This window comes from Solea solea, chromosome 8 (assembly GCF_958295425.1).
Source record: "Solea solea chromosome 8, fSolSol10.1, whole genome shotgun sequence".
Lineage (NCBI taxonomy): Eukaryota > Metazoa > Chordata > Actinopteri > Pleuronectiformes > Soleidae > Solea > Solea solea.
In genome coordinates this window covers 14,465,451-14,488,726 of record NC_081141.1, presented here as the reverse complement: position 1 = coordinate 14,488,726, position 23,276 = coordinate 14,465,451, and the positions used below count along the sequence as shown (strand labels likewise).

The window sequence follows — 23,276 nt, the reverse complement described above, 5'->3', positions numbered from 1 at the left end:
CGGTTGTTAGCAAAATATCAAATCATTTAATTTAATCACTTACAGATGCTAATGAAAACTGACCCCTATTTTTATTTCTTAGTTTTGGGCTATTTCAGTTCCTTCGGATCAAAATGTGGTTTCATACTGCCCCAGGTGTTACAGTGCATATACAGTATGTGTATGTACTACATTGATACTCTATGTGTAACTATATATTGACACATGCTGTAAATTATTTCCAGGATTTCAAAATTGATTACATCATTATGAGTAGCATTTTAGCTGAGTCATGTTTGGACTGTTTATGTGTTGTTTTTGGGAGAACAATGTTTGTTACACAGTCGGAGAATTATGTATTTTTGGAATGACTCGGCTTAAATGTGTTGTTGTTGTTGTGTCGTCATAGTTTCAGGTCTAAAATGACTGTATCGGACTGATATCGGTATCGGTACAGTTCGTGATATCTATCCAAGTACATCCGTATTTAGATAGATAGATAGATAGATAGATAGTAGGAACTGTACATAGACAAAGATAAAAACATAGATTCCATAGTAGTATTTGTGCAGAAAAATAAATATGGAATAAATATGACTAAGATTAGTTTTGTCTTATTTATAGGCCTCAATTGTTGTTGATGTGTGTCATCATTAAGGAGCTTGTGGACTTGTTTTCAGTGGGGAAAAGTCACCCATGTCGACCGTTGGCTACCAAAAAGCTTGACTACAAAAATCAGATGAGAGTGCACCTGCCACAGCTGAACAGCCACATGTAGAGTAGCAGCACAGCTGCCTGTCTTTGCTGCTGCTGCTGCTGCTGCTGAGGGATAAAGATCTGAACTCTTTTTCATAGTCAGACACAGGTTTCTGTTCGCACTGATGAGTAACCGCAGCCAGGGCCTGTCTCTTGTTCTCCCCCCTACGAGCTTTGGGAATGTGATGGTGCTTTTGTTCAGTGTTTTCCTGGCCACAGCCATCATTTTTCTCAACATGTCCGTGTCTCTCTCCATCCTACTGAACAGGGCGCTGCGCAGCGAGAACCGCTTCATGTACATGCTGAGCACCTGCCTCAGTGACATCTGCTCCGGCGTGTCTTACTACTATGTCGGCGTCCTCGATGTGAGGGACGCCTTCAACTCCCCCACGAGCACGTTACACATCGTACCCACCTTCTTAGGTCTGTCCTACATGGCCATTCTGGCCGCGCAGGCCGACAGGTACCACGCAGTGGTGTCACCTTTCAAATACTCGCAGCGCATGACCAGAAACAGAACCGTGATAGTCATCTGTGCGTACTGGATCTATGCTTTCGCTATTGTGGCTCTGCACAACCTGGTCGCACTTGGTGTGGCCAAGCAGATCACGGGCATCAGCTCGTTCGTGGCCAACATATTCACAGTGGTTATAATGATCGGGCTGAATATAAAGCTGTTCATCGTCGCCAGGTACCAGCTGGAGAGGGAGCCGCACTCTGCAGAGAGGGAGACCAAGCGCGCGTCCGTGTATCTCATTCTGATCGTGGCTGTGTTCTTCCTGGCGACGTGGCTTCCGATATTCTGTCATATCATCGTGTGTAATTTCATTGGTTCGGTCTGCTACAACTTTAAGAACGAAGGCACCGACCCTCTGCGCATTTTGCCCCGCATGAATGCAGCACTGACCCCCATCCTGTACATCTGTGGCTGCTCTCCACTCAGAGCCACGCTGCTCACCAGAGTGTGGAGACCCTGCTGCGGGAGGTGAGAGGAGGGGGAGGGGGAGGAGGGTGATATTTAAAACGTGATTTAAGAAAGAAAAAAAGAATAAGAAAAGCAGATAAATGACTTCTTTTTATATTTAATGACTTAGTTTGGGGCCAGTTCAGTTCAGTTCAGCTCATTTTCCAGTTTACGCATGAGATCGAAATGTGGTTTCAGACTGCCCCAGGTGTTACAGTGCAAATACGTGTACGCACAGGCATTAATACTCTGTATGTAACCACATGTTGACACATACGCTGTAAAGTATTTCCAGGGTTTCACAATTAATCACATCATTATGGTTTCGCAGGCCTTATTTACAATATAATACCACAGTTTGTGAAATGGATATAGGCTGTGCAGGGTATTTACTGTATCTGAAGTGTGTTTGAAATACAGTATTTATGAAGGAAAACACTAATCACCAGTATACTGTGTATGACATGTGCAGTTACAGTTAAATACAGTATTTCTTTAGGACTAATACTAGTAAATCACTGTAATATATGGCATGACTTGCATTAGTTACAATACATTGAAAGTGACACAACTATTCACTGTAAATATCTGTAGTAGTAGCCAGTCAAAAATTCTACATGTGGCACTTTTTTTTTTTTTTTTAAATTAATGCCTTTATATGTTTGACTGTTACATATAAATCTTGCTGAAGATGTTTTTAAATCCATGTCTCTGTCCCCTTCACTTTCACAGGTGCCTTGGACGATTCAGCTCCATCAGAAAGACTCAGGCAATTACTAAGTGACCAAATTGCATGATGGCTTCAGCAGGACAGCTGTCTGTTGCGTCTGTCTATTGTTTTGTCTTGATGTTTTCATTTCACGGTGAATGCATTTCAGATGTTAATCCCCAAAGAAGTGATGGACAATGAAGGTAGTTTGTGTGTAATGAACACACAAACTATCACTGGAGTGTTTTTTTGAACTGGCTTATTTCTTTTGTGGTATAGCCATAAAGTCAACTACAACCTTTTTTCCCCATTTCTTTCAGTCATTTTTTGTTTGTAGATCTTTGTGTTTATTCAATTCAGAATAACTTGTTGTATTGGATACAAATGGGAAGTATGTGTGCTTATTGGCATTTCAACCACTTCATAAACAAGAAATGGCACTTGCATGATTTGTTTTTGGTCACGTCCTATAGGGCATAAACACGGACATAAAGCATGTGTCATGAGAAACAATGCGACTGTACATACTTTTTTACTTAGGCTACACTGTGAGGAAAAATGTTTTGTTGCAGTGGATCAAAAAATAAAGCGCTGACAGAGAGGAGTGTGATCTAGTTCCACATACATGTGTGCTAAAAAGACAAGTTTTTATTAGTCTGGGAACTCTGTATGAAATGTTTAAAACCTGGTATTTCTGCCACCATAATACCGGGCGTTTGTTTACTATCTTTATTGTGTATATATATATATATATATATATATATATATATATATATATATGATGTAACACATGATTTTTCATTTATATGAACCTGAGCTAATGTTTTGTTTGTTTATCTTGTCTGTGTTATTAAAATGTGAGATCTGCTTTGATGCATCTTATGTGCAATTCATCAATTTTGAGGTTTGGTTGAAGTGAAAATATTGGAAAAGAATGAATAAATAAAAAGGGGAAAAAAAGTCACTAAAACATTAACAGCAAATGCATCAGCTTCATAGAACATATGATTTGTGTTCTGTTTAAACACGTGTGAGCTAATAATCCAGAGACATGTGCAGAGAGTGTAAACAGGGCACTTTTACGCACTGGTGATGCAGTTTCCTCGGCAACCACAACGTGTCAGAAGAGCACTTTGGCTCGGCGCCATGAAGGCATACTGTCACGGTGTGAGAAACATGGGTGTGAAGGAAGTGAGATACTTGGATCAGTGTGGGACTTGTGATCTGGCAAGAAAATACATGCATATGTTAAAAACAAAATAACCAGATTCTATTATTAAAATAAAACATGTGGCAGATATAAGGTCAAATAAAGCTTGCGTTATAATGGGTGTGTGTCTTGTTTTCTATTGGATGAATGACTGGTGTGTGTGTGTGTGTGTGTGTGTGTGTGTGTGTGTTTTAAGAGGAGGAGCCAGCAGATCTCCACGCTTCCGCACATCTGGTGCCCAATTTCTGGCCCACAATCATCTCATCTAGTCACCAATATCTCAGGAGAAAAGAAAACAAAAAACATACCAATCACATGTTGTATGTGTGACCCCATAAACTCATTGAATTTTTTTATATTTCGCAACCTAAAATATGCACAGTGGATAATAAATTCATTTAAAAAATAGAAACATATACTGTATAATCAGGTTAGATGTTGATATGGGAGATATGGGAATTTGTGTGGCCAGAAAAAAAAAACAGTCCACACTGCAAAAAACATGTCAACTTAATCTTAATCTATGTTATTTGTGTTTATCTTTAATAAAGCATAAAATAAATCAACGATACACTTTTTTTTATTTCAAATGCACGACCATGTCGAATGCAGCACGTGCTATTATTATGGCAAGTGAAGGTGCGAGTCTCTCCACCGCCCTGTCAAAACAATGTGGTTTGTTTCATTATTGTTGAGGGAGTAGGACTGAAAACACGTTATCAAAGGAGCTCATTTGTTTGCAGCACAGACAAGGATCCAGCTTTTACGCGAGGAGATGGTCATGCCTGGTGCTGCTGAAGACCCAGCAATGTTATAGATTCTATTTATATATTTATATGTATGGTATAGAAAGTAGATCGTCCTCTTCCCTCCTCTCTCGTCTTTCTTCCTCTCTGCCATCTTGCAGCAGGTACAGTTTGCCTGCCGGGGGTCCTGGGCTGCTGAGAAAGTGGCCAAACCCTCCCACAGTGGGACGTTTTCTCTGCTGCTGCTGCTGCTGCTGCACTCTGGGGCTGGTTCCTATTCAAATGTGGGTCAGGGGTGAGGAAGCCTAACGTCATAAGCTTGCAACATGGCGTCCCGAAAGCTGTGAGATGAGCTAGAGGATGGTAAAGAACGCCTGAGACCGATCCTACCGATGTGATAAGGTATTTTTAAAGAAACGTTTCCTCTTTGACTTGGAGTGTGAATGTGTCGCGATGTCCTTTTTACGTTTATACGCGTCGGATTGTGTGTTTTTTCCCCCTCTCTATCTCGCTCTCTCTCTCAGCTGCTGCACGAATCGCACGGTTTTCGTTGGTGTGTGTGTGTGTTTTTTTTTCTCTCCACAGCGTGCCAACAAAAAGCTTCTGCTGTGGCTCTGTACCAGTCTGCTGGGCACGCTGGGGCAGAAGCCTCGCTGTGGTTGTACGACTCTACCTCCGCGTCTCTTCGCCGTGAAATCTAACGCTTGCAAAAATGTTTTTTGCTGTTTATTTTTGGCGTCGTGCGATTTGTAAGAGACACCTCTCTCTCTCTCTCTCTCTGTCTCTGTCTCTCTGGGCGAGTGAGTGTATGTATGTATGTGTGTGTGTGTATGAAATAATGAACCAGGTTTTCTGGTAAAGCGACAGAAAATGATCCAGCGCCGTGTGGCCGCAGCACGTTTCCTCACTTCTTTCTTTCTCTCTCTCATTATCCAATAAGTTCATTGAGCTAATCAAGTGAAGGCTTCGTGTAAATCGATCGCCGTCATGTTATGATACATCTACCTGTCCCCCCCCCCCTAAATGTTTATATCTACATGCATACATATGGAGCAATAGTTTCCAATTAATGCGTTAATTGATTTCGCAGTGTTGTTGTGGATTTTACGCTCGGGTTGTTGCGCTTTCATCCTGATAATCACTGATGTTGATGATGATGATGTAGCAGTTCATTCTTCATTGTTTATGTGTCGCACACGATCCACGAGTGTTAGGTAAGGCGAATCAAAACTGTGTCACATAATTAGCCACCGTGGTGTGCACACGGTTACATTATAAGGTTCCTAAACGCATCGCGTATTGATACAGTGTGTGTGTTTTTATAGGTGAGCTACTGCTCTCCATCGACTATCTTTGTGAGTACAGTGTGGGTGTAACGTTACATTGTGGCTTATTTGTGTTCTGCATTTTAGTTTTTATTTATAAAACACTGTTGCATGATATTGATTTTCACACAAACACAAACAAAGGTTGAACATTAGTTCACCTGGCTCCTGAATGCTGCTGCTGCTAAAACAATGCATGAGCTCAGGTGTGGACGCAGCTCGGCTGTTCAGGTGATTAGAGTGGTTAAAAGTACCAAGGGGCTTGGAGATAATAAGGCCCAGGAATCCCAGTAATGTGGTTTTCTTTAACCACAATTTCAGTTGTGTGTATGTGTGAAAATCGTTCCCGGTCCACTACACATTTACAGGGAAGGGAAAACACATTATATAGTCCTATTTTGCCTCTTCTGTTGTATACAATGTAAGTCATTCTGACAGTTTGTTTTATGAAATATTATATTTGGGATGTTTGACTTAAAGGTTTTGGACAGTGGTCCTCACTTGTCCAACAACAACATGCAGTTTGCATTAATAATGTTTTATTTTTAGCACTGTGTTCACTTTTATGACACTCGGTGCCTTTTTTCCCCCCTCCATTAATAACTAGAGTTTCCGTGTTCTTTTAATGATGAGACACTAGTTTTCATACAACTTCAGTCGCCACTTTAGGGCAAACACGAAGATCACGCTAACATCTATTTTCATAACCTCTCTTCCTGCTCGGGGCTAAAGTGTGGTTCAGTCTATATGAAGATTATAGGACTATATTGTGATAGGTTACACCTCCCAGATGAGTAGTTACACTGTGTAGTCGCCACCGCCTGTCGGCCAATTAGCTCAGCGTTGCTTGTCAGCTTTTGGGCGACACAGATGAACTCGAGGCTTGGCGTAATGGATGTGAGTTTTTACACCGTCTATACGTTTGCTGAGGCGTTGTGAAGCCGGAACACGGCTCCTGGCTGCACTGCCATCATGAGTGTAGTCCGTGTGATCACCCTGGGATTTAACTAACTTTAACAGGTAATCACACACTGGTATCACTACCTGGACTCCACAGAAGCAGAAAAGAGACCAAAATGTGTAGTTGTCAATTTACCGCCATATTGTATTGCCAAGTTTCAAATGTAGACATGTACACATTGGTACATCTAAGTTGATTTAATCAAGACAACTGATCAGTGTGACTAGTTTGATTGATTACTATGGATTTCAAAGTGGAGCCTGGAGTGTAATATGAGGCCCATGTGTGTGCCTCATGATTCTCATGATCAGTGCGTTGGTCTTGCCTCATCCTACTTGTCCCTTCCTCTTCTCAAAACAGGCCCACAGTAGTATCCTGTGTACATTGTGGCCATGGCCTACAGTGGCATGTGTAAGGAACACGATGCAGTGAAGAAGGCAATGCGTTCTGCTGACATGTTGGACGAGGACTTAAAGATTGTGCGCTGCTGTCATGTCTGTACAGATCTGTGTGTTGGTGTTGTCTGTTCCAGGGCAGATTGGTTTGTTCTATGGTGAAAAAAAAAAAAAAAAAAAACTCCTTAGGGCAGGGTTGTTGTTCTTAAAGAAGAAGACAGTCATTGGAATGTAGTGCTGATAGCCAGAAGGTTATGCAGTGTGTAAAGGCTGAAGGAGGAAGAGGAGGGGGGCGGCCGCAGCTCTGTAAAACCTCGGACCATACAGGATCTTTTCCTTACCCAACGTGCCCTCTGTCCTTAACCTAAACATTAGGCATTGGGTCATGTGGGTCTGCTGCTTTTTTATGTAGGTTTTTCTTTTTAATCTCGTCATCAGAATTGATTCCCGAAAGACAGAGGGCATTTAATCACACTAATCATATGTTTGCTTGTTAGTGAAGTAGGTGATTACTTCACTTTTTTCTATAATCAAACCCTATTCCATTTTGAAAAAGAGATAATATACAACGAGACACGGTTAAAAACAAACAAACAACAATAGTATCAGGATAGAACAAAGAAAACAGGACAGACGAAAATGAGAGAAAATACACACACAAAAAAAAAATCCACATGGAAACAGAACTTTCCCTGTATAATCTTTTTCATTTAAAAAAAAAAAAGTTTTCCATAGACACAGCTATTTATCAATTTTCTTTTAAAATAAAGCTTTATTCAGACAAGTATATATTACAGTGTATACACATCACAGAAAAGAAAGCCAGTGGGACTAAGGAAAGGAAAGAATCATCATAAAGTGACCAAACACACTCCAAACATAAGAATAAGAAGATGACGTCATATAGCATATTAGTTGTATATACACAAAACTGCAAGGGTGACATTTTCAGATTTTCTTTCACTTTGGGACCTAAAAATAGCTTTTCGGTGCTCCTTCAATGCTGGTTTCTTGTGGATAAAAAAAGCTTAGATGATACAGAACGTTGCTGAGCTCACAGAGATGGGTACAGTCTCTCTCTCTGTGTGTGTGTGTGTGTGTGTGTGTGTGTGTGTGTGTGTGTGTGTCAGCTGCTAAATAGTATCGCTGGTGTTTTTAGTGAAAGTCTAAGCATTCTTCAGTCTCTAATTCATTTCTACACGGGGAACATAAGATGCGATTGAGTCACAAAATAAATGCAGTATAGTGAAAAAGAAACACGCACAACAGAAAGACCGTAGTAACCTTATATTTAATACCTGGATTTGCACGTTAGCAGTTTTACCTGGGATTTTTATAAACCTGTGCAAACCTGCTAAAAAAGTGTCAGAGTCCGACTCTGAATTTGCCCGACTGTGCATCACTTCCAAAAATGAAACGGATTAAGAAGATATTTGCGTATTCACTTTTGTCTTGCATTCCCACTAATGCCATTCAGAGCCAAAGCTGATTAAAACCAGTTATTTATTTGACCTGTTTAAATTTGGGATTATGCAGGTTTTTTGACCAGTGTGAATCGGATACATGTGATCTGAACGTCAACATTCATGAAGTTCCTTGGATCCATTGTGTCACAAAGACAAACCCATTCAGGTATTTTGAAAGGATTAAGATATGTTGATATGAAGACTTAACTCTTGATTTTTAGATCCATTATAATTCTGTACTATGAAAACAAATAAGATAAGCCTTACTAGTACCACCTGGTTAGTTTTTTCATTCAAATATTTTTATTATATGTTTTTTGCCTCACTTTGTGTATATACTGCTGGTGCTGGAGTCTCCCCATCAACCACTGCTCTGTCAATGATGATTGACAGTGATTTGCCGCAAACCGTTTCTATTATTTAATCAGGGGATATTTACAGGCAGTGTTGCAAACTTACCTCGTTTTTTGCTAGATTTACACATTCTCACAACCCTCCTTAAGTGACTTTTTCTCCTGGATAAAAAAAAACCCCACCTTGTGACCAATCCAGCATCTGCTTAGATGAACCCTAGTTGCACTCGGAAGCCAGTATTTCTCCATTTGAGGTTGCACGCCTCTCTCGGCATGTCATTCAACTGACCACACAGCAGCAGCTGTCATGGACGTAAAATGCACTCCAAAGATTTCTCCCAGAGTGATTGCTTTATAAGCAAATGTAGCAGAAGTCACAGCTCAGCCGTTGCCTTTTAACTTTTTTATATACATGTGGTTAATCTGTCAGGCGGCATTGCTCTGAAATAAAGATTGTAGTGCAGCAGCTTGGAAATGACTGCTTAATGTGTGGATGATGGGAACAGCCTAATTGAAAATGAAGCTGTATTGAAAAGAGGTTGGCAGTAAGTGACATCTCTTGAGTACTGCATTGCTAGAAAGACAGAAGGTAAAAACACTGTAAAAAAAAAAAAAAAAACAGAAAATACTGGACATCTGGACACTAGCACTTTATTTTTAGCCTCATATAATGACCGTTTAGCGCTGCCTGAACACTGGAATTGAAGTGAAATTATTAACATTCCTTTTAGCACTGCTTACATCTGGCCTTCTGCTCCAGTCATCTCCCCTCCGCTGTGTGTGTGTGTCGTAATCCGATAGCTTGTTATTGATGTTTTATCATGTCCTTTTAATCATGACTTTAAATTGTCCCATCTCTGGAGCTAATGCCACATTGAATTAAATGAGAAGGGACCTAAGAAGTTTAATTAGCTTTGAATGACTGAACAGCGAATGTGAGGGAGAGGAATTTTGGGAACATTTTGATGTGTGTGTGTGTGTGCTATTTATGCACACATGAGAGAGAGAGCACACTTGTATACCTGTTACTCCCTCTAGACTTGGCTGTGGCTTTAGTGTCTAGTGTTACCTGTGGCTGACATGTACACCACAGAACACATTCATTCATGACCTCCTGTTGTGATGTGATGGAGGAAAAAAAGGGTTAAGACTCACATTGCTGCCATTTTTTTCCCACTGGTATTAATGCCCTGTCCTATGTGTGTATGTGTGTGTGTATTCTACCAAGACTATACATACCTGCACACAAGCATGTATATCTTGTATAACAATTCGGCAGAAATCCATCTTGTGCACAGGACAGATCCACGTTTTGCTGCTTCTCTTCATGTTTCCCTTCAGCAGAACTTCTCTTCTGAAGCCTTCGTAACTGGAATTGGATCCACGTCCAGAATTCCAGCAAATACCCTGTATTAAAGCTTTTCAAACCGTTGGCCATATAGGCAAGGTTTTTAGTCTAAGAAAAGCCCACAGCAGGTGATTTCACTTATTATTTCACCGTCTGTAGTCTCTGACTAAAAGCTGTCTGCACAACATGGCACCTGTTTGAACAGCCATGCTCTCTCTATGGGCTGCCAGTGGAAAGCAACAATGACACTTAAAGTGACTACAACGACACACAGCTTTTTTTGAAATATAAGATTAATGTGCTGCGAACCTTGGAGACATATTAAATTAAACAGATGACTGTTTTAATTGCAGGGCAAATCAGTGCATTTACTTTATCCTAACTAGCTGCACACTGTCTACTTCAAGCAAGAACATGGTTTCCTGAATACTACTAATACACTAAGAACAAAGGTATTAAGAAAACTGGGCTAGCGCTGCTTTATTTCAGCCAGGGAGTAAATATTTAATTTCTACACGCAACAGGCTTCATGAAAAGACTTTCACTTGTGTCCATGAGCCTGACAAAGACCTGGCAGCGATGGTATCGCTGTGACAGCAGTGTTGCTGGATGAATGGAAACATCATTACTCGTATTCGTGCCTCCTTGTAACCAACACCCAACTGCGATTTACAACCGAAACAAGTCAGCTGGCTTTCACAGCAGAACAGCATTCTATGTGTGAAACATGTACAGTAAGAAAATACTGTCAGTCCAAAACGCTGTTTTAAAAAAACAAAAAAAAATTATATAGGTGTCAAACTGCTCACCCACTATCTGTTTGTTACCTGTCAAAGTTTCAAAAATATGTTTTTTGAAAATGAAATCACAAATCATTTACAGAAATGGTTGTGATGTTTCCTGTAACGTAGCAGGTATTACACAGGTGTAAAGGAGCACGCAGAATGGGCTGCAGGAAAAACCCCCCACAGTTGCTCGGTTTAATCTCCTCATTGCATTGAGTGAGCCGTCCTTTCACTCACGAGAGAAGTGAAACTCAAATAATTGCTGTACCCAGGAGTCCTGCTCGGATCAACCTTACCCATACAGCAACGTCAGCCATGTTGAAATGGCTCAGAGGTGGTCGCTCTGTGTTTGTATTTCAAACTGGCTTTGTACCATCCCCCTAACCCCTCCCCCACTCCCTCTGCCCACCAGCATACACTCCAGGCGTGTGTGCATGTCTTTAAGTGCACTGTCTCTGAGTGTGTGTGCACACGCACACACACACACACACACATCAAATACAGGCCTTGAGACTGGCTCTCTTTCTCTGTCTGCTTACCTGCAAATCCTTCTCTTCTGCCAATTCTGCCTTGTGCAGTGTGAGCATCTACACAGTTCTGAAAGTCATTACTGTAAAATATGTAAAGGATTTGGTATGAACCATAGAACCCTGCTATAAAGCCCAGGTTGAATATGTTTTAAAATCCCACTTGGCCATGCTTTCCGTTGGTTGTTAGTGGACGACCTTTCACAGTAGTAGGGTGTGTTTTGTTATTCCGCCACAGGACTTTGCCTCACCTCTGCCCCTCACTCCTGGCTCTCTACCCTCTGCTCAGGAGATTAGTGCCACAGCCCACCGCTCTCTGTCACCTTCGCTGCATGAACACTGACTCTGAAAGGTTTACTTGGTCACTGTTTAATCTGTAAACTCCGTGGAAAAGGGATGCAGTGGGGCAGGCAGTAGTAAATGAAGACAAACCAGATCGTCCAGATCCCTAGTGTAACCAGTTTAATTTTAAAAGGACTGAAATTAAGTCACTGCTGGGGGCAAGTTGACTCATATTTTAACAGTTTTCAGTCCTAGTTCAACACACAGGATATGTTATCCAGAACTTGTCTGTCAAGTCGGGGTAAACATCCCTGCTCATCTATTCATCAGCAGGCCGCTGAACCAAGTTAATGTTTAGGCTCAACAGAAGGTTGCTGTGTTTTTAAAATGCACTTGGCTCCTCTATCATTATGCCACATGTCATAAAAAGGTTACACTGCAGCAAGGTAAGTTGATCCTGTAGCTGTGCTTGAAGGGCAACATCTACCCTGGTCTGCAGTCCGAGCATAAGCACTGGTATTGGTTGGTATGTAGTGCCATATTTGGTCTGAGGAAGTCCTCACCAGGGCATAATACCTTGTTGCTTGCCAACAACGAAACGTGCATACCCAGCGTAAGCATCATCTTTCTAAGGGTTCATCCGTCGGTGACTTTTCACTTTAACCATAGTGCTTGCTGTGTTGTTATTGTAATAGAACATCCATCTTGAAATGATATGTTCCCACAAAGAGCACTGTGCATTCACTGATAGGTCTGCACCATCATGGTCGCTCTATCTGTCTCTTGTGGTATTAAGCCTGTTTTCCTGGGCAGCGCCACTGGAAGGGGAGCTGGGCCTACACGTGTACCACCCTAGCTGCATATAGATCAGCCGTAATCCATTAGCAGCTCCCTGGAATCCAACCGGCACGGCACAGCACTGGAGAGGCCAGTTGGAGAGGGTAGCTGTGTGGGTGATGGGGGGAGGAGAGCGAGGACTCAGGATGAGAGGAGGAGGGGGTGGGGGATGGCTCTTTTTTTTTTTTCTCCTCCTGAGCTGGCTTCTCTACTCTGAGCCCAGCCCCCTTTTATGTCGGTCTGCTGGAAAAGCCTCTTGAATCCCCCCATAAAGCCCACAGAGGTGTGTGTGTGTGTGTGTGTGTGTGTGTGTGTGTGTGTTAAGAGAAAGACTTGACTGATATATGGCTTCCTGGCTGGCATCGCAGCAGAGGCCTTTCTCTCTCGCAGCCCTCTTATCCCTTACCGCCTGCAGGTTTGAGTGCCATACGCCCCTGTAGCACATTCTGCAATTAAGTGCAGCAGACCTTGATTATGTATTGCAGAATGGGTCACTGTGAATTACATTGTGAACTGTTTCTGGGATGTGTCTGCATGCCCGGTGAGAAACTGGTGAGGGTGGGAGGAGAGAGAAAAGCATCAGAAAGATGGGGGGATGGTGAAGACGGCCATGAGTGGTAGTGTCAAAGCATCAGGGGCAAGCCCAGGCCTGGTCCTGAGAGTAATGATCACTCCAGCTGATTGTATCAGCTACCATGAATGTTCCACAGAGCTGACTTGGGTTCATCAACCAGACGTCTCCCTTTTACAAAAGTACCCTTGTTTTTTTCTTGCACAATATTTACTCTAACCTCTGAACTACTTTTACATCAGTATATTGAACATCCATGTTTGACAAGTCTTACATTTATTATCACTTTCTTTAGGGCAGTTTGCAGTTTTAAAGTTATTCACTCAACTACGAATGTTAGGTTGGAAATTTCAGTTTCTGTGACTCGCAGATCCAGCATAAGCTACCTGAATTCTCATTTCTTCCATCCAAAAAGAATTGGTGGTGAACTATATTCGTTTATAAATATTTGTTCTTCATTAGTATTAAAAAATGCATTGTTGCAGACTACACAAGCAACCCTGATTTCTGTGATTTATAGAATGTGATTTGGTCTGATAGGTTCAGATGCAGCATTACCTCTGAGATGTTTTGGTTATGAGTTCAGTTTTGTGTAGTTGTGTGTGTGTGTGTGTGTGTGTGTGTGTCTGTGTGTGTGTGTGTCTCAAGCAACTAAAGGAACCACTTTTCTCCTACTGCATATAATGAAATATGATTTTCAGTCAATCTCTAATTTGGCACAGCATTTAAATGGCACACATCCATATGTATTTACAGCTTCAGCTAAGCATTTCTCTGCATCACTCTGTAATCTCCTGTAATATGGCATACTGTACTCTGATAATGGGCATTAAAGATGTGGTTTCATTTTAGGCTCAGGGCTTTAAAGCATGCTGAACATGAGTCAGGGACATGCCCTGCTGTCTAAAGCAGGACTAACCCGACTGTTACCATCACACACACAGCTGTGTGTAGGTTCCAAATCAGTTCTGCTAAATTTCTTTCCAAAAAAGTGTGCCCTCATTGTCAGGATAAAAGTGGAGCACCATGGTGTGTAATAGGTCATCAGTATGTAGTTTAACAGTGAAAGAGATTCATCTGCCCTAATTCCATAAATGGGTGCCTCTCTGGAGGATCGAGTGGTACTGTCCTTGTCTTTGAGCCACCTACCCCCACCCACTTCTGCCCTAGCTCCTATGTAGTTTTACCTGCTCAGGTGTCACCTAATCCCTCTCCCCAGGCCCTGTTGTGCCACTGACCCTCCCCGCCTCTAGACAATGGGGCAGGGCTGACATTACCATGACCTAATGGAGATGTGTTTTCCAAAGAGGGCATCCCACCGAAACTGGAGTTGCACCTCATAGATATGGAAAAGAAGATGAGAGGAGGCACCTTTTTTCGAAAAGTAGTTACTTTACTCTTTGTTCTTCTCCAGCCTTCGGTTTCTGTGCAATATGTGCAATCAGAACCTGACCCATGTAGGATTGCAATTTGCATGAAAAGAAAAATGAGAGGGAAGGAGGGTTCTTGTTTCTAAGTTGCCATGGTATTGTGTGGCATGATGTGCTAACAGGTTGCTAATTTCCTGTGAGAGCTAAAAGCTTGGATTGATGTACTCACAGTTGGAGACGGGACATGTGGAGTTTCACTGTTAGATATGTCAGAGTTGTTTTTTTTTTTAACTAAAGGCTGAGGAACGCAAGGGTTTGGCGCAAATGTTTACCAGCTCAAATGTGGTGTTCTCTGTACAAGACCATTACACATTAATTTAATTTCCCTGCCTTATACACAGTTGGGTAACCTATTATTTGATACCAATCTATCACTTCTTAATGTCTGCAATGTAATACTAATCACTTTTTTCATTATTTTTCTTTCAGCTTCAGGTGGTGTTCGTGTAGGAAGAGAGAGAGAGAGAGAGAGAAGGAAAGAAGGAAGGAAGGAAAGAAAGAAAGAAGGAAGAAAGGTGGAAATGGAACTGCCAAATCATGCCAAACACCTGCTGCTGCAACTCAACCAGCAGAGAGCCAAAGGCTTCCTCTGTGATGTTATCATTGTGGTGGAGAATGCACTCTTCCGTGCCCACAAGAACATTCTGGCCGCAAGCAGCATTTACTTCAAATCTTTGGTCCTCCACGATAACCTCATTAACCTTGATACGGAGATGGTTAATCCCTCTGTATTCAGACAAGTGCTGGACTTCATCTACACTGGGAAGCTCCTGTCCTCATCGGACCAGAGCAGTGAGCAGAACTTCAGTGCCCTCTTAACCGCAGCCAGCTACCTCCAGCTCCATGACCTCGCTGCTCTGTGCAGAAAGAAGCTTAAGCGCAGTGGTGGGAAACCTCTGCCAGGTAAACCTTCCACTCCAGGTCCCCATAGCCGCTTACGTATCAACAACCAACGACTGTCCTCCTCAACCCCTGCTGGCCCAAACAACCATTATCCTCCAACACCTGACACAGACCAGCCACAGCCAGATGAAGGTCTTCGGGACAAACTCTCAGATGATGAGATGTTTGTCGGCAGCTCTGGGAAGAATGGGAACAGTGGTAATGGCAGCAGTAACGGTAACCTCAGTAGTGGAGGGAGTGCTGGAGAACCAGACCTTGGACTAGACCTATCAAAGAAGAGCCCTCCCTCTTCGGGCACAGCCACTGATGCCCTGAGCCCACATAGTAACTCACAAGAATCCCCTCAATCTGCCTCAGTATCAACAACCAACAGTGCCTCACTGGATGACTCCTCTGCCACCCTACTAGGTGTAGACACAGAAACCACGGAGCTCAACCCTTCCTCTAAAACCTCAGAGGAAACCCAAAACCAGCCTGATGGTGCCCCACCCCAGAAGAAGTCCCGGCAAGGTTCTCGCAAGAATGAATGGCCCAAGAGAGAGGCAACAGGGTTAAAGCCTGAAGACCATGAGAGGCCTCTGGTTAATGGGGTGATAGTTGGTCCCAAAGATGGCCGTTCCTCTGGGGTTGGCAGGGGTAGTGGTGGTAGCTTTGCCTCTGACCAATCCTTCCAATGTAAAGATGAGGAAGAAGGAGGAGAGAATGGCCAGGACCACAGTGATGAGAGTGGTCAGAGTGATGGAGAGAGTGCAGGAGGTAAAGGAGGAACAGGAGGGGGACATCAAAACACCAACTATGTGTACAGACAGGAAGGTTTTGAGCCAGCATTTGGAGACAACCTCTATGTGTGCATTCCTTGTGGTAAGGGCTTCCCCAGTTCTGAGCAGCTCAATGCTCACGTGGAGACGCACACTGAGGATGAGCTCTACATCAAAGAGGAAGGAGGGACCTTTGTGAAAGAGGAAGATGAAGAGGAAGCAGAGGACCTGTCTGCCCCAGTAGGTCCTTCCAGCTTAGGCTCTGAGCGTCCATTCAAGTGCACAGTCTGCAGTAGGAGCTACAAAGACCCAGCAACGCTGAGACAACATGAAAAGAGCCACTGGCTGACCAGGCCTTTCCCTTGCAACATCTGTGGCAAAATGTTCACCCAGAGGGGCACCATGACACGCCATATGCGCAGCCACCTTGGCCTAAAGCCATTTGCATGTGAAGAGTGTGGCATGCGCTTCACTCGCCAGTACCGTCTGACAGAGCACATGCGTGTTCACTCTGGGGAGAAGCCGTATGAATGCCAGCTGTGCGGTGGGAAGTTTACCCAGCAGCGTAACCTCATCAGTCACCTGAGAATGCACACCTCACCCTCTTAGAACTGCATCAAGCCAAAGAACTCTGGGAATAGAAAACAAAATTCTCTACTTTTTTTCCATCTCAACAGGAAAGAAACGCACACAAACACATTCACATGCAGACATGCATAGTACTTCATATGAATTCCAGTTTACAGTGCCCCGGCTAAGTGAATGATGTTGCCGTTGGTGACAGTGGGATCTTGTTGATGCAAGAATCATGTCATCATTTATATAATTTGCTCACCTCTCAGGAGTTCTAGATGAACTATTTACTCCTGTCACTCTCCAAAGTCACGAAACCATGGTGGAGTGGCATGACCTGTTGTCCGTGCTGCAAGTCTATCAAATGTGAATGTGGGTACTACTATAAAGCCCCCCCCCCCCCACCACCACCACCTCATACCCCCACCAACAACCTTCCACTGCTCTATACTGAGTGATGGTTCTTGGAGTTTTTCAGATTGTTCCTCAAACGGATGAACTCAAGAGTCCCCTCTTCAGTGCTATTTTGACCAAAAACCCGTGCAAACAGTACTGGCAATAATTCAGCAAAAAGATTATTTTTACCCTGACAGCTTTATATCCTTTATGTTGGTGATGGGGATCTGTATGTAACAGAAGGGATAACTGGGTTTGGGACCATCTGCATGCTTTAACTGAAAGTCCTGAAAGAAGGTCCATGGTGGGATACCATTGAATTAAGATTTAGTTTTTACAGGCAACAAATATTCTAAGTCCTCTACAGCTGTTCACGTTAATATATATATATATAGAGAGAGGGGATTTTTCATTGTTTTCAATTTTGCCTGCTAGTCCTTCCAGGAGAAATTACTGGTTGGAAAGATGAACCCTTTGAGGTACTTGTTTTACTTAAAGAGCTTGTAATGTTTCAGTGAATGTTAAAACTGGAAGGTCTTGGGGTTTAACTTGTGGAGGGGAGGGATTTGGTTTGGGGTGGGGATTTAATGGGGCTAAGAAAAGGGTGTTTTAGTCTGGACGTTATGTTCAGTGGGTACGTTTTGATTATTGCTTTTTTTTGTCTGTATAGCTTTCCTCCCCTCAGAAAAAAGAAAAAAAAAGTCTATTTGTATAGACTTCTGACCTTGCTACCTCTGATTACTCTTACAAACTCTGTTGTTTAGTTTAAAGTTCATATGTAATTAATTGTAAAAAGTGTGTAGATTATGGTAACTTTTCACCGAATGCTTTAACCTGCCCAACTCTCAACACAGGTTTTTTTTAATGGTCATAGATTTTACACTTTAATATTGTTTTAACTATTGTTTTACTTGTCAAATATAGCTTTTTGGGTGCCATGCTCAGTGTGGCCCCGCTTCAAAGTGTACTGTAGCTACCTGCCTGGAGCAAATAGTTAGTTAGTTAGTGTAGATGTATAGTGTTCCAAAGATCTTATGAATGTTGAGGAGAACAGAGCTAACTAACAAACATTGCTAGACAAGTTCATAACCAAAGTTTTTAAAAAGATGTACTTAAGATATATAGCATACTAAATTATTTTGCTTTTGATTTTTCTTTTTGCTGTATAAAACAAATTATGAATTATATTCTAAGTCCAGACAAAGAAATCCACTGTTGATGGAGTTTTGGCCAATGACTCTGAGACTGAGGAAGGTTCTTGCAGTTTGCAAGGAAAGCTTGTGCTGATTGGTGGGCCGGTATAATGTGAACTTTACCACATTACGGAACTGGTAAAGTTTAAAACATGTCCCCTGTACATGTTTGTTTTTTTTTGTTTTTTTTCCCCCCCAGAGTCCTTATCACTTTATATTCCCTGACTTTAAAAACAGGACATGATGACATTGTGTATGTTCTTTTCAGACCAAAAAAAAGAAAACAAAAGATAAAAAAAGATAAGAATTATAATCAGAATTTAAATGTGAAGTTCAAGTTGCTTGTTAGTTTTTTTTGAGCCAGACTTGTGAAAACTTGTAATAAGAAGGGAGGCGCAGAGATGCACTGGACAGCTGGACAACTCATTGTCTCCTACAGCATCCTTAGATTGTATTTCATTTTATCACAGAATTATTTTAAATTATTTTGAACCCTTAAAGCTTTACCTCAAACAACCATGAGTTGGGAATGACTCCTCTTTTTTTCTGGGGGTTTCACGGAAACCTGTCCAGTGTATCTACTCTAAACAGTTACTCTGTGGAGCATGAACCTTCACTACAAGTTTTTGGTATAGGCATTCCTCTATTATGTTGGATTAAGTGTCCTCTTGGTTTTTAAGAAATTCCTCTTTTTTTCCTTATGTTATGGTCTGTGAAATATTTGTCATCAGGATACCACTGCAGTTACGAACATTCATTTTAAGGTACCTGCGTCCTGGACTCCCAGAGTTGTTACTTGGTTATGATGGATGTTGGTGTCTTGCTGTTTTGAGCTGTCACATTTTTAGGGATTGCATGGTACATCTGTGAAATCTTCACACTCCTTACCCCCCCAACCCCCGACCACAAACATGTTATTTATCGCCTGATCTGTTGTTGCTTGTGTTCTCTTCTGGCTTTAGAGGGAGTCCACAATGCATTGCCTTCAAATGTTACATGTACTTGTCAGCACTTAGTGCAGTACAGCATAATGTCTGTCATGCAAAAGGTGTTTTTGTAGAACAAGATCTGTAGCCATCTCTGCAGAAGACTTTGCAGCTGCATTTGAATGCTCGCATAACGAAGAAAAAAAACCTCCAAACTCCAAACTGTGACCATACTACTACTACTACTATTGCTACTACTAATACTACTACTACTACTAGTACTACTACTATTCAAATACTTCAGGGATTGTTCCGCATCTGTGAATGCAGACTCTCAGCTACATTTGTATGACATAGTATTGTATCAATTTCTCTGTATTTTAATCATATGGGAAAAGCAAAACACTAGTTTCATATTTAAGATATACAGGGGGGTACTTTATCAACTAACACAGAGAGCCTTGACAAAGGCCAGGCAGCTTGAAACAAGTCTACATTTGAGTTAGTTACACAGTAAATAGTTGCAAAGTTGTACAAAGAACTTAAAAAAAAAAAAAAGAGAGAGAGAGAAAGAAAAAAGAAAAGCTCATACCCAAATCCACAAACTATTTTTTAAACCAAAGCACATTTGAATGATTATGGAACCATGTGTGGCTCTAAAAAAAGAAACGTATGTATTTATCTCATTGTTTACATAAACTCTTACAGTTTTACAGACCTCAGTCGGGGCTCGGCCATTCAGAGGGTTGATCTTGTGTCTTTATTTTTATTTTTTTGATGCTTTACTACAGAGGTTGCTGCCAAAAATGAAGGCATAGCATCAAACATAGGTTTAACTGTTGTATATTCAATTCATGGGAGGGGTGTGTGTTTTTAGGGGCACCTTGCCTCCTCCTCCTCCTCCTCTGCCAGCTGGCTTTGGGGTGACCCTGCGCCCCAGTCCCCCTGCCCTCTGGCCTATCTTCTGATGGAGCTGCATTGGTGGGGGTCTGCTGTGCATCCTTGATGTATTAATCAAAAGGCATTGTTAGTCAGGGTCTTTAGCTGAACGTTGTGTCTCTGTGTTTACCCAAATGCTCTTGAAGACTAACTCTGCTGCTTGGGTCTCTTAATATGTAGAAGTGGGTGTATGTATGGTTTGGGTTGTTCGAGTGACATGGTACATCTCTTATGCTGGCTCTTCCTAAAACCTATGTGGAGAATGTAGCTTTGATTTGTTCACTGCATGTAAAACAGGCTCATCTGGTCGTCTTAACTGTGAATGTTAATGTTATATTCTGCGTTTATGGCGTTTTTGAAACTATTTTCTTTAGCTGCCTGAGTTCTGGGGGTGAAAGCAGCACAAACCTCTGACTGGCCGGGCCCTCACACAAAGTTGGTGCAAACACTTATTGACAGTGTTCTTTTTTTTTTTTTTCTTTTTTTTTTTTATCAAATGTCTATTGTCAGTGATGAATGTATTTATTTCTGGTCCTGCCCTCACCTCTGCAAAGATTTAGCTCAGTGTGTGAGTCTGAGGTTGAGGCAGGACCCCCTTTTTTTTGTTTTTGTTTATAAGGATTTCTAGCTGAGAATCAAAATTGAGACCCAATACCTAGCCATTAACCATGATCTGTGAAGTTGACTTTTTTTTGGAGGGAGAACTGATTTTATGTTTCTGAACTCAAAAAAAATGGTCTATGGCATTTAATATCTTTTTTTTTTCTCAGTTATATATGACAGTCTGTAGGGTTTTAATTTCATGTATTTCACTCTGGGTGTTTTTTTTTTGCCCATGTGTTCTTGAGTTCTCGCTGAATGACTGCACGTAAGGGGAGATGAACTTTAACTCCTTGTGTGTCTGTGGACACAGACAGGACACTGTGACCTGCCTGTGCAGAATGGAGGCTACTGTATCTTTTCAAACATGCTCTCCTTGGGTGTTGCCATGCTGCTACCATTAAAAAAACAAAAGACATTTACACAGTAGAAACATGAACATAATCAACATTTCTTTCCACTGAACGGTAATATTCCTCTAAGACTGTCGTTACAGTTCTTGTCTTTAACCACTCGCCACTTCCTCCTATCTCTTTTTTCAAGAAGTTTAATGTTTTAGTTCAGTGTCTGTCTGTTCCACAGTGGAGGGTTTTTAGAAACCATGGGTGAGATAGCTTTACTAAGTGCACTTTGTACGTTTTTCACGGCCTCTGGGAAGACCCAGGTGCTTCAATATCGCTCCATTTTACCAATACAGTAGTTTTCTCTTAGACTTTATTTTCTCACCCTTTGATTGTTACTGTGTGTTTTTGAAATATCATTATGCAGTGTTACAAAAGCTTTAAAATGAATTTACAAAGCAGGAAACTCAACTGAGACTATGCTCCGCTCTAAGCATTCAATTTGCCATCTCATTTCTCGGCGTTGTTGTTGCACCATGTACAGTTGTTTCTACTTCCATCCTCTCCAGGCATTTGTATAGTTGAGGGGCTGGTCTGTCCAGTTATTATGGAGCTGTTCCTTCTTACCTCGGCAGACTAAACCAAAGCCAGTTTCAAAATGGCCTCCAGTGCCATTAAAACTTCTCTAAGCTTTATTGTCCCTTGCTTTATCTCAGATTCGTCTGACCCTTTGCTTTAGCGCTTTGACCCTCTGTCATTTCTGTTGATGCCCAGGCGACTGTACCCTCTGCCCTGCCGCATTTTATATTTCACGTAAGAATCAGCTGTAACTCCCTTGACGACGTGCAGTTGTGACTCAAACACAGAATTACCTCAGACGTTGTACAGAAATGTGCTATTTTTTCACATCACATCTCACTGTTTATACTCACTCCCGCTGTTTCTTTGCCGTCCATCTATTACCAAAATGTGTTTTTTTTCCTGAAATGGAGTTTGTAGCAACATATTAACATAGTCAGTTTTTAAATGTATTAAGGCTCAGTGTCAGTGTCTCAGTAGTACTTGAAGAGTTGATTAGTGGAGGTGCCCATGATATGGGTGTATCAAGCTTCCCCTCTGGTCCATTTTCTTCAGGAACAGTCTCTCAATAATGTATCAGGATCTGTGGGCTGAGAGGCTCCGGAATGGACATTTAGTGTCTTTGCTGATGAATAATTAAAGTCCAGGAAGTCCTCCCCTTTGGCAAACACACTTCGTATGCAAAGGTGTACACACCCAGGTCCACTTTTGCTGGCATGCATGCACATTACACCTCCACTCATGCAAACACCGATGCAATCGCGTGGACTTCAAACACAACTTAATCTGCACACACCAGTATTTAAGGTGGGGCTCTTGGACCCCCTTTTGTGGCTTTTGGCAGCACCCAGGCTGGGCTCTCTCTTTATCTCCACTCCTTTTGAGAGCTCGTATTCAGGTCAGAGTTACCGCCGTGCATAACGACGGGGCTCGCAAACTCAAAGTGTCATAAAAGTGTAATACAGCTGACCTCAGCACTCACAACCTTGCAGTCTTAATGTACAGCAGTGAGGAAAAATAAACTGTTATTTTATGATCTTTTCATTAAAAGCTTGATTGAAAACCAAAGCTTTGTCTATGGGATTCTTTTTTTTTATTATTTTAGAACTCAAGTGTCATTCTATTGTTTTGTGAGTGTAAAGTGATCCTGTTCATAGATAATACCTAAAGAATGATGTCCCCCCCCCCCCCACCACACAGGTGACATGTGTCTTGTCTCAAGTATTTTTTGCCTGTACATGTCAACTTGTGGTCCCAGGTCCCTCATGGACAAGTTGTCTTATATTTGGCAGTATTTAGTCACGATTATTTCAACTTAGATGATTCCTCCTGTAAATGGGCACTTACAACATGCATCGGACAGAAAAAAAACATGTGACAATAATGTTTATTATTTTAGATTCAACATAACATTACATTGTTTT

General features: G+C 41.8%; 2 protein-coding genes across 2 annotated transcripts; both read left to right on the top strand.

The window, feature by feature from the left end:
* The first annotated feature begins 753 nt into the window (after positions 1–753).
* LOC131464271 (beta-2 adrenergic receptor-like) lies at positions 754–3,218 on the top strand. The gene is made up of 2 exons (XM_058636674.1): positions 754–1,720; positions 2,432–3,218. Exons 1-2 carry the CDS (start codon positions 861–863, stop codon positions 2,481–2,483), a joined length of 912 nt encoding a protein of 303 aa, XP_058492657.1. The 5' UTR covers positions 754–860; the 3' UTR covers positions 2,484–3,218.
* A 1,251-nt stretch (positions 3,219–4,469) lies between these two features.
* hic2 (hypermethylated in cancer 2) lies at positions 4,470–22,920 on the top strand. Its single transcript, XM_058635965.1, has 2 exons — positions 4,470–4,766; positions 15,074–22,920. The coding sequence occupies exon 2, from the start codon at positions 15,166–15,168 to the stop codon at positions 16,912–16,914; it is 1,749 nt and encodes a 582-aa protein (XP_058491948.1). The 5' UTR covers positions 4,470–4,766; positions 15,074–15,165; the 3' UTR covers positions 16,915–22,920.
* The last annotated feature ends 356 nt before the right edge of the window (positions 22,921–23,276 follow it).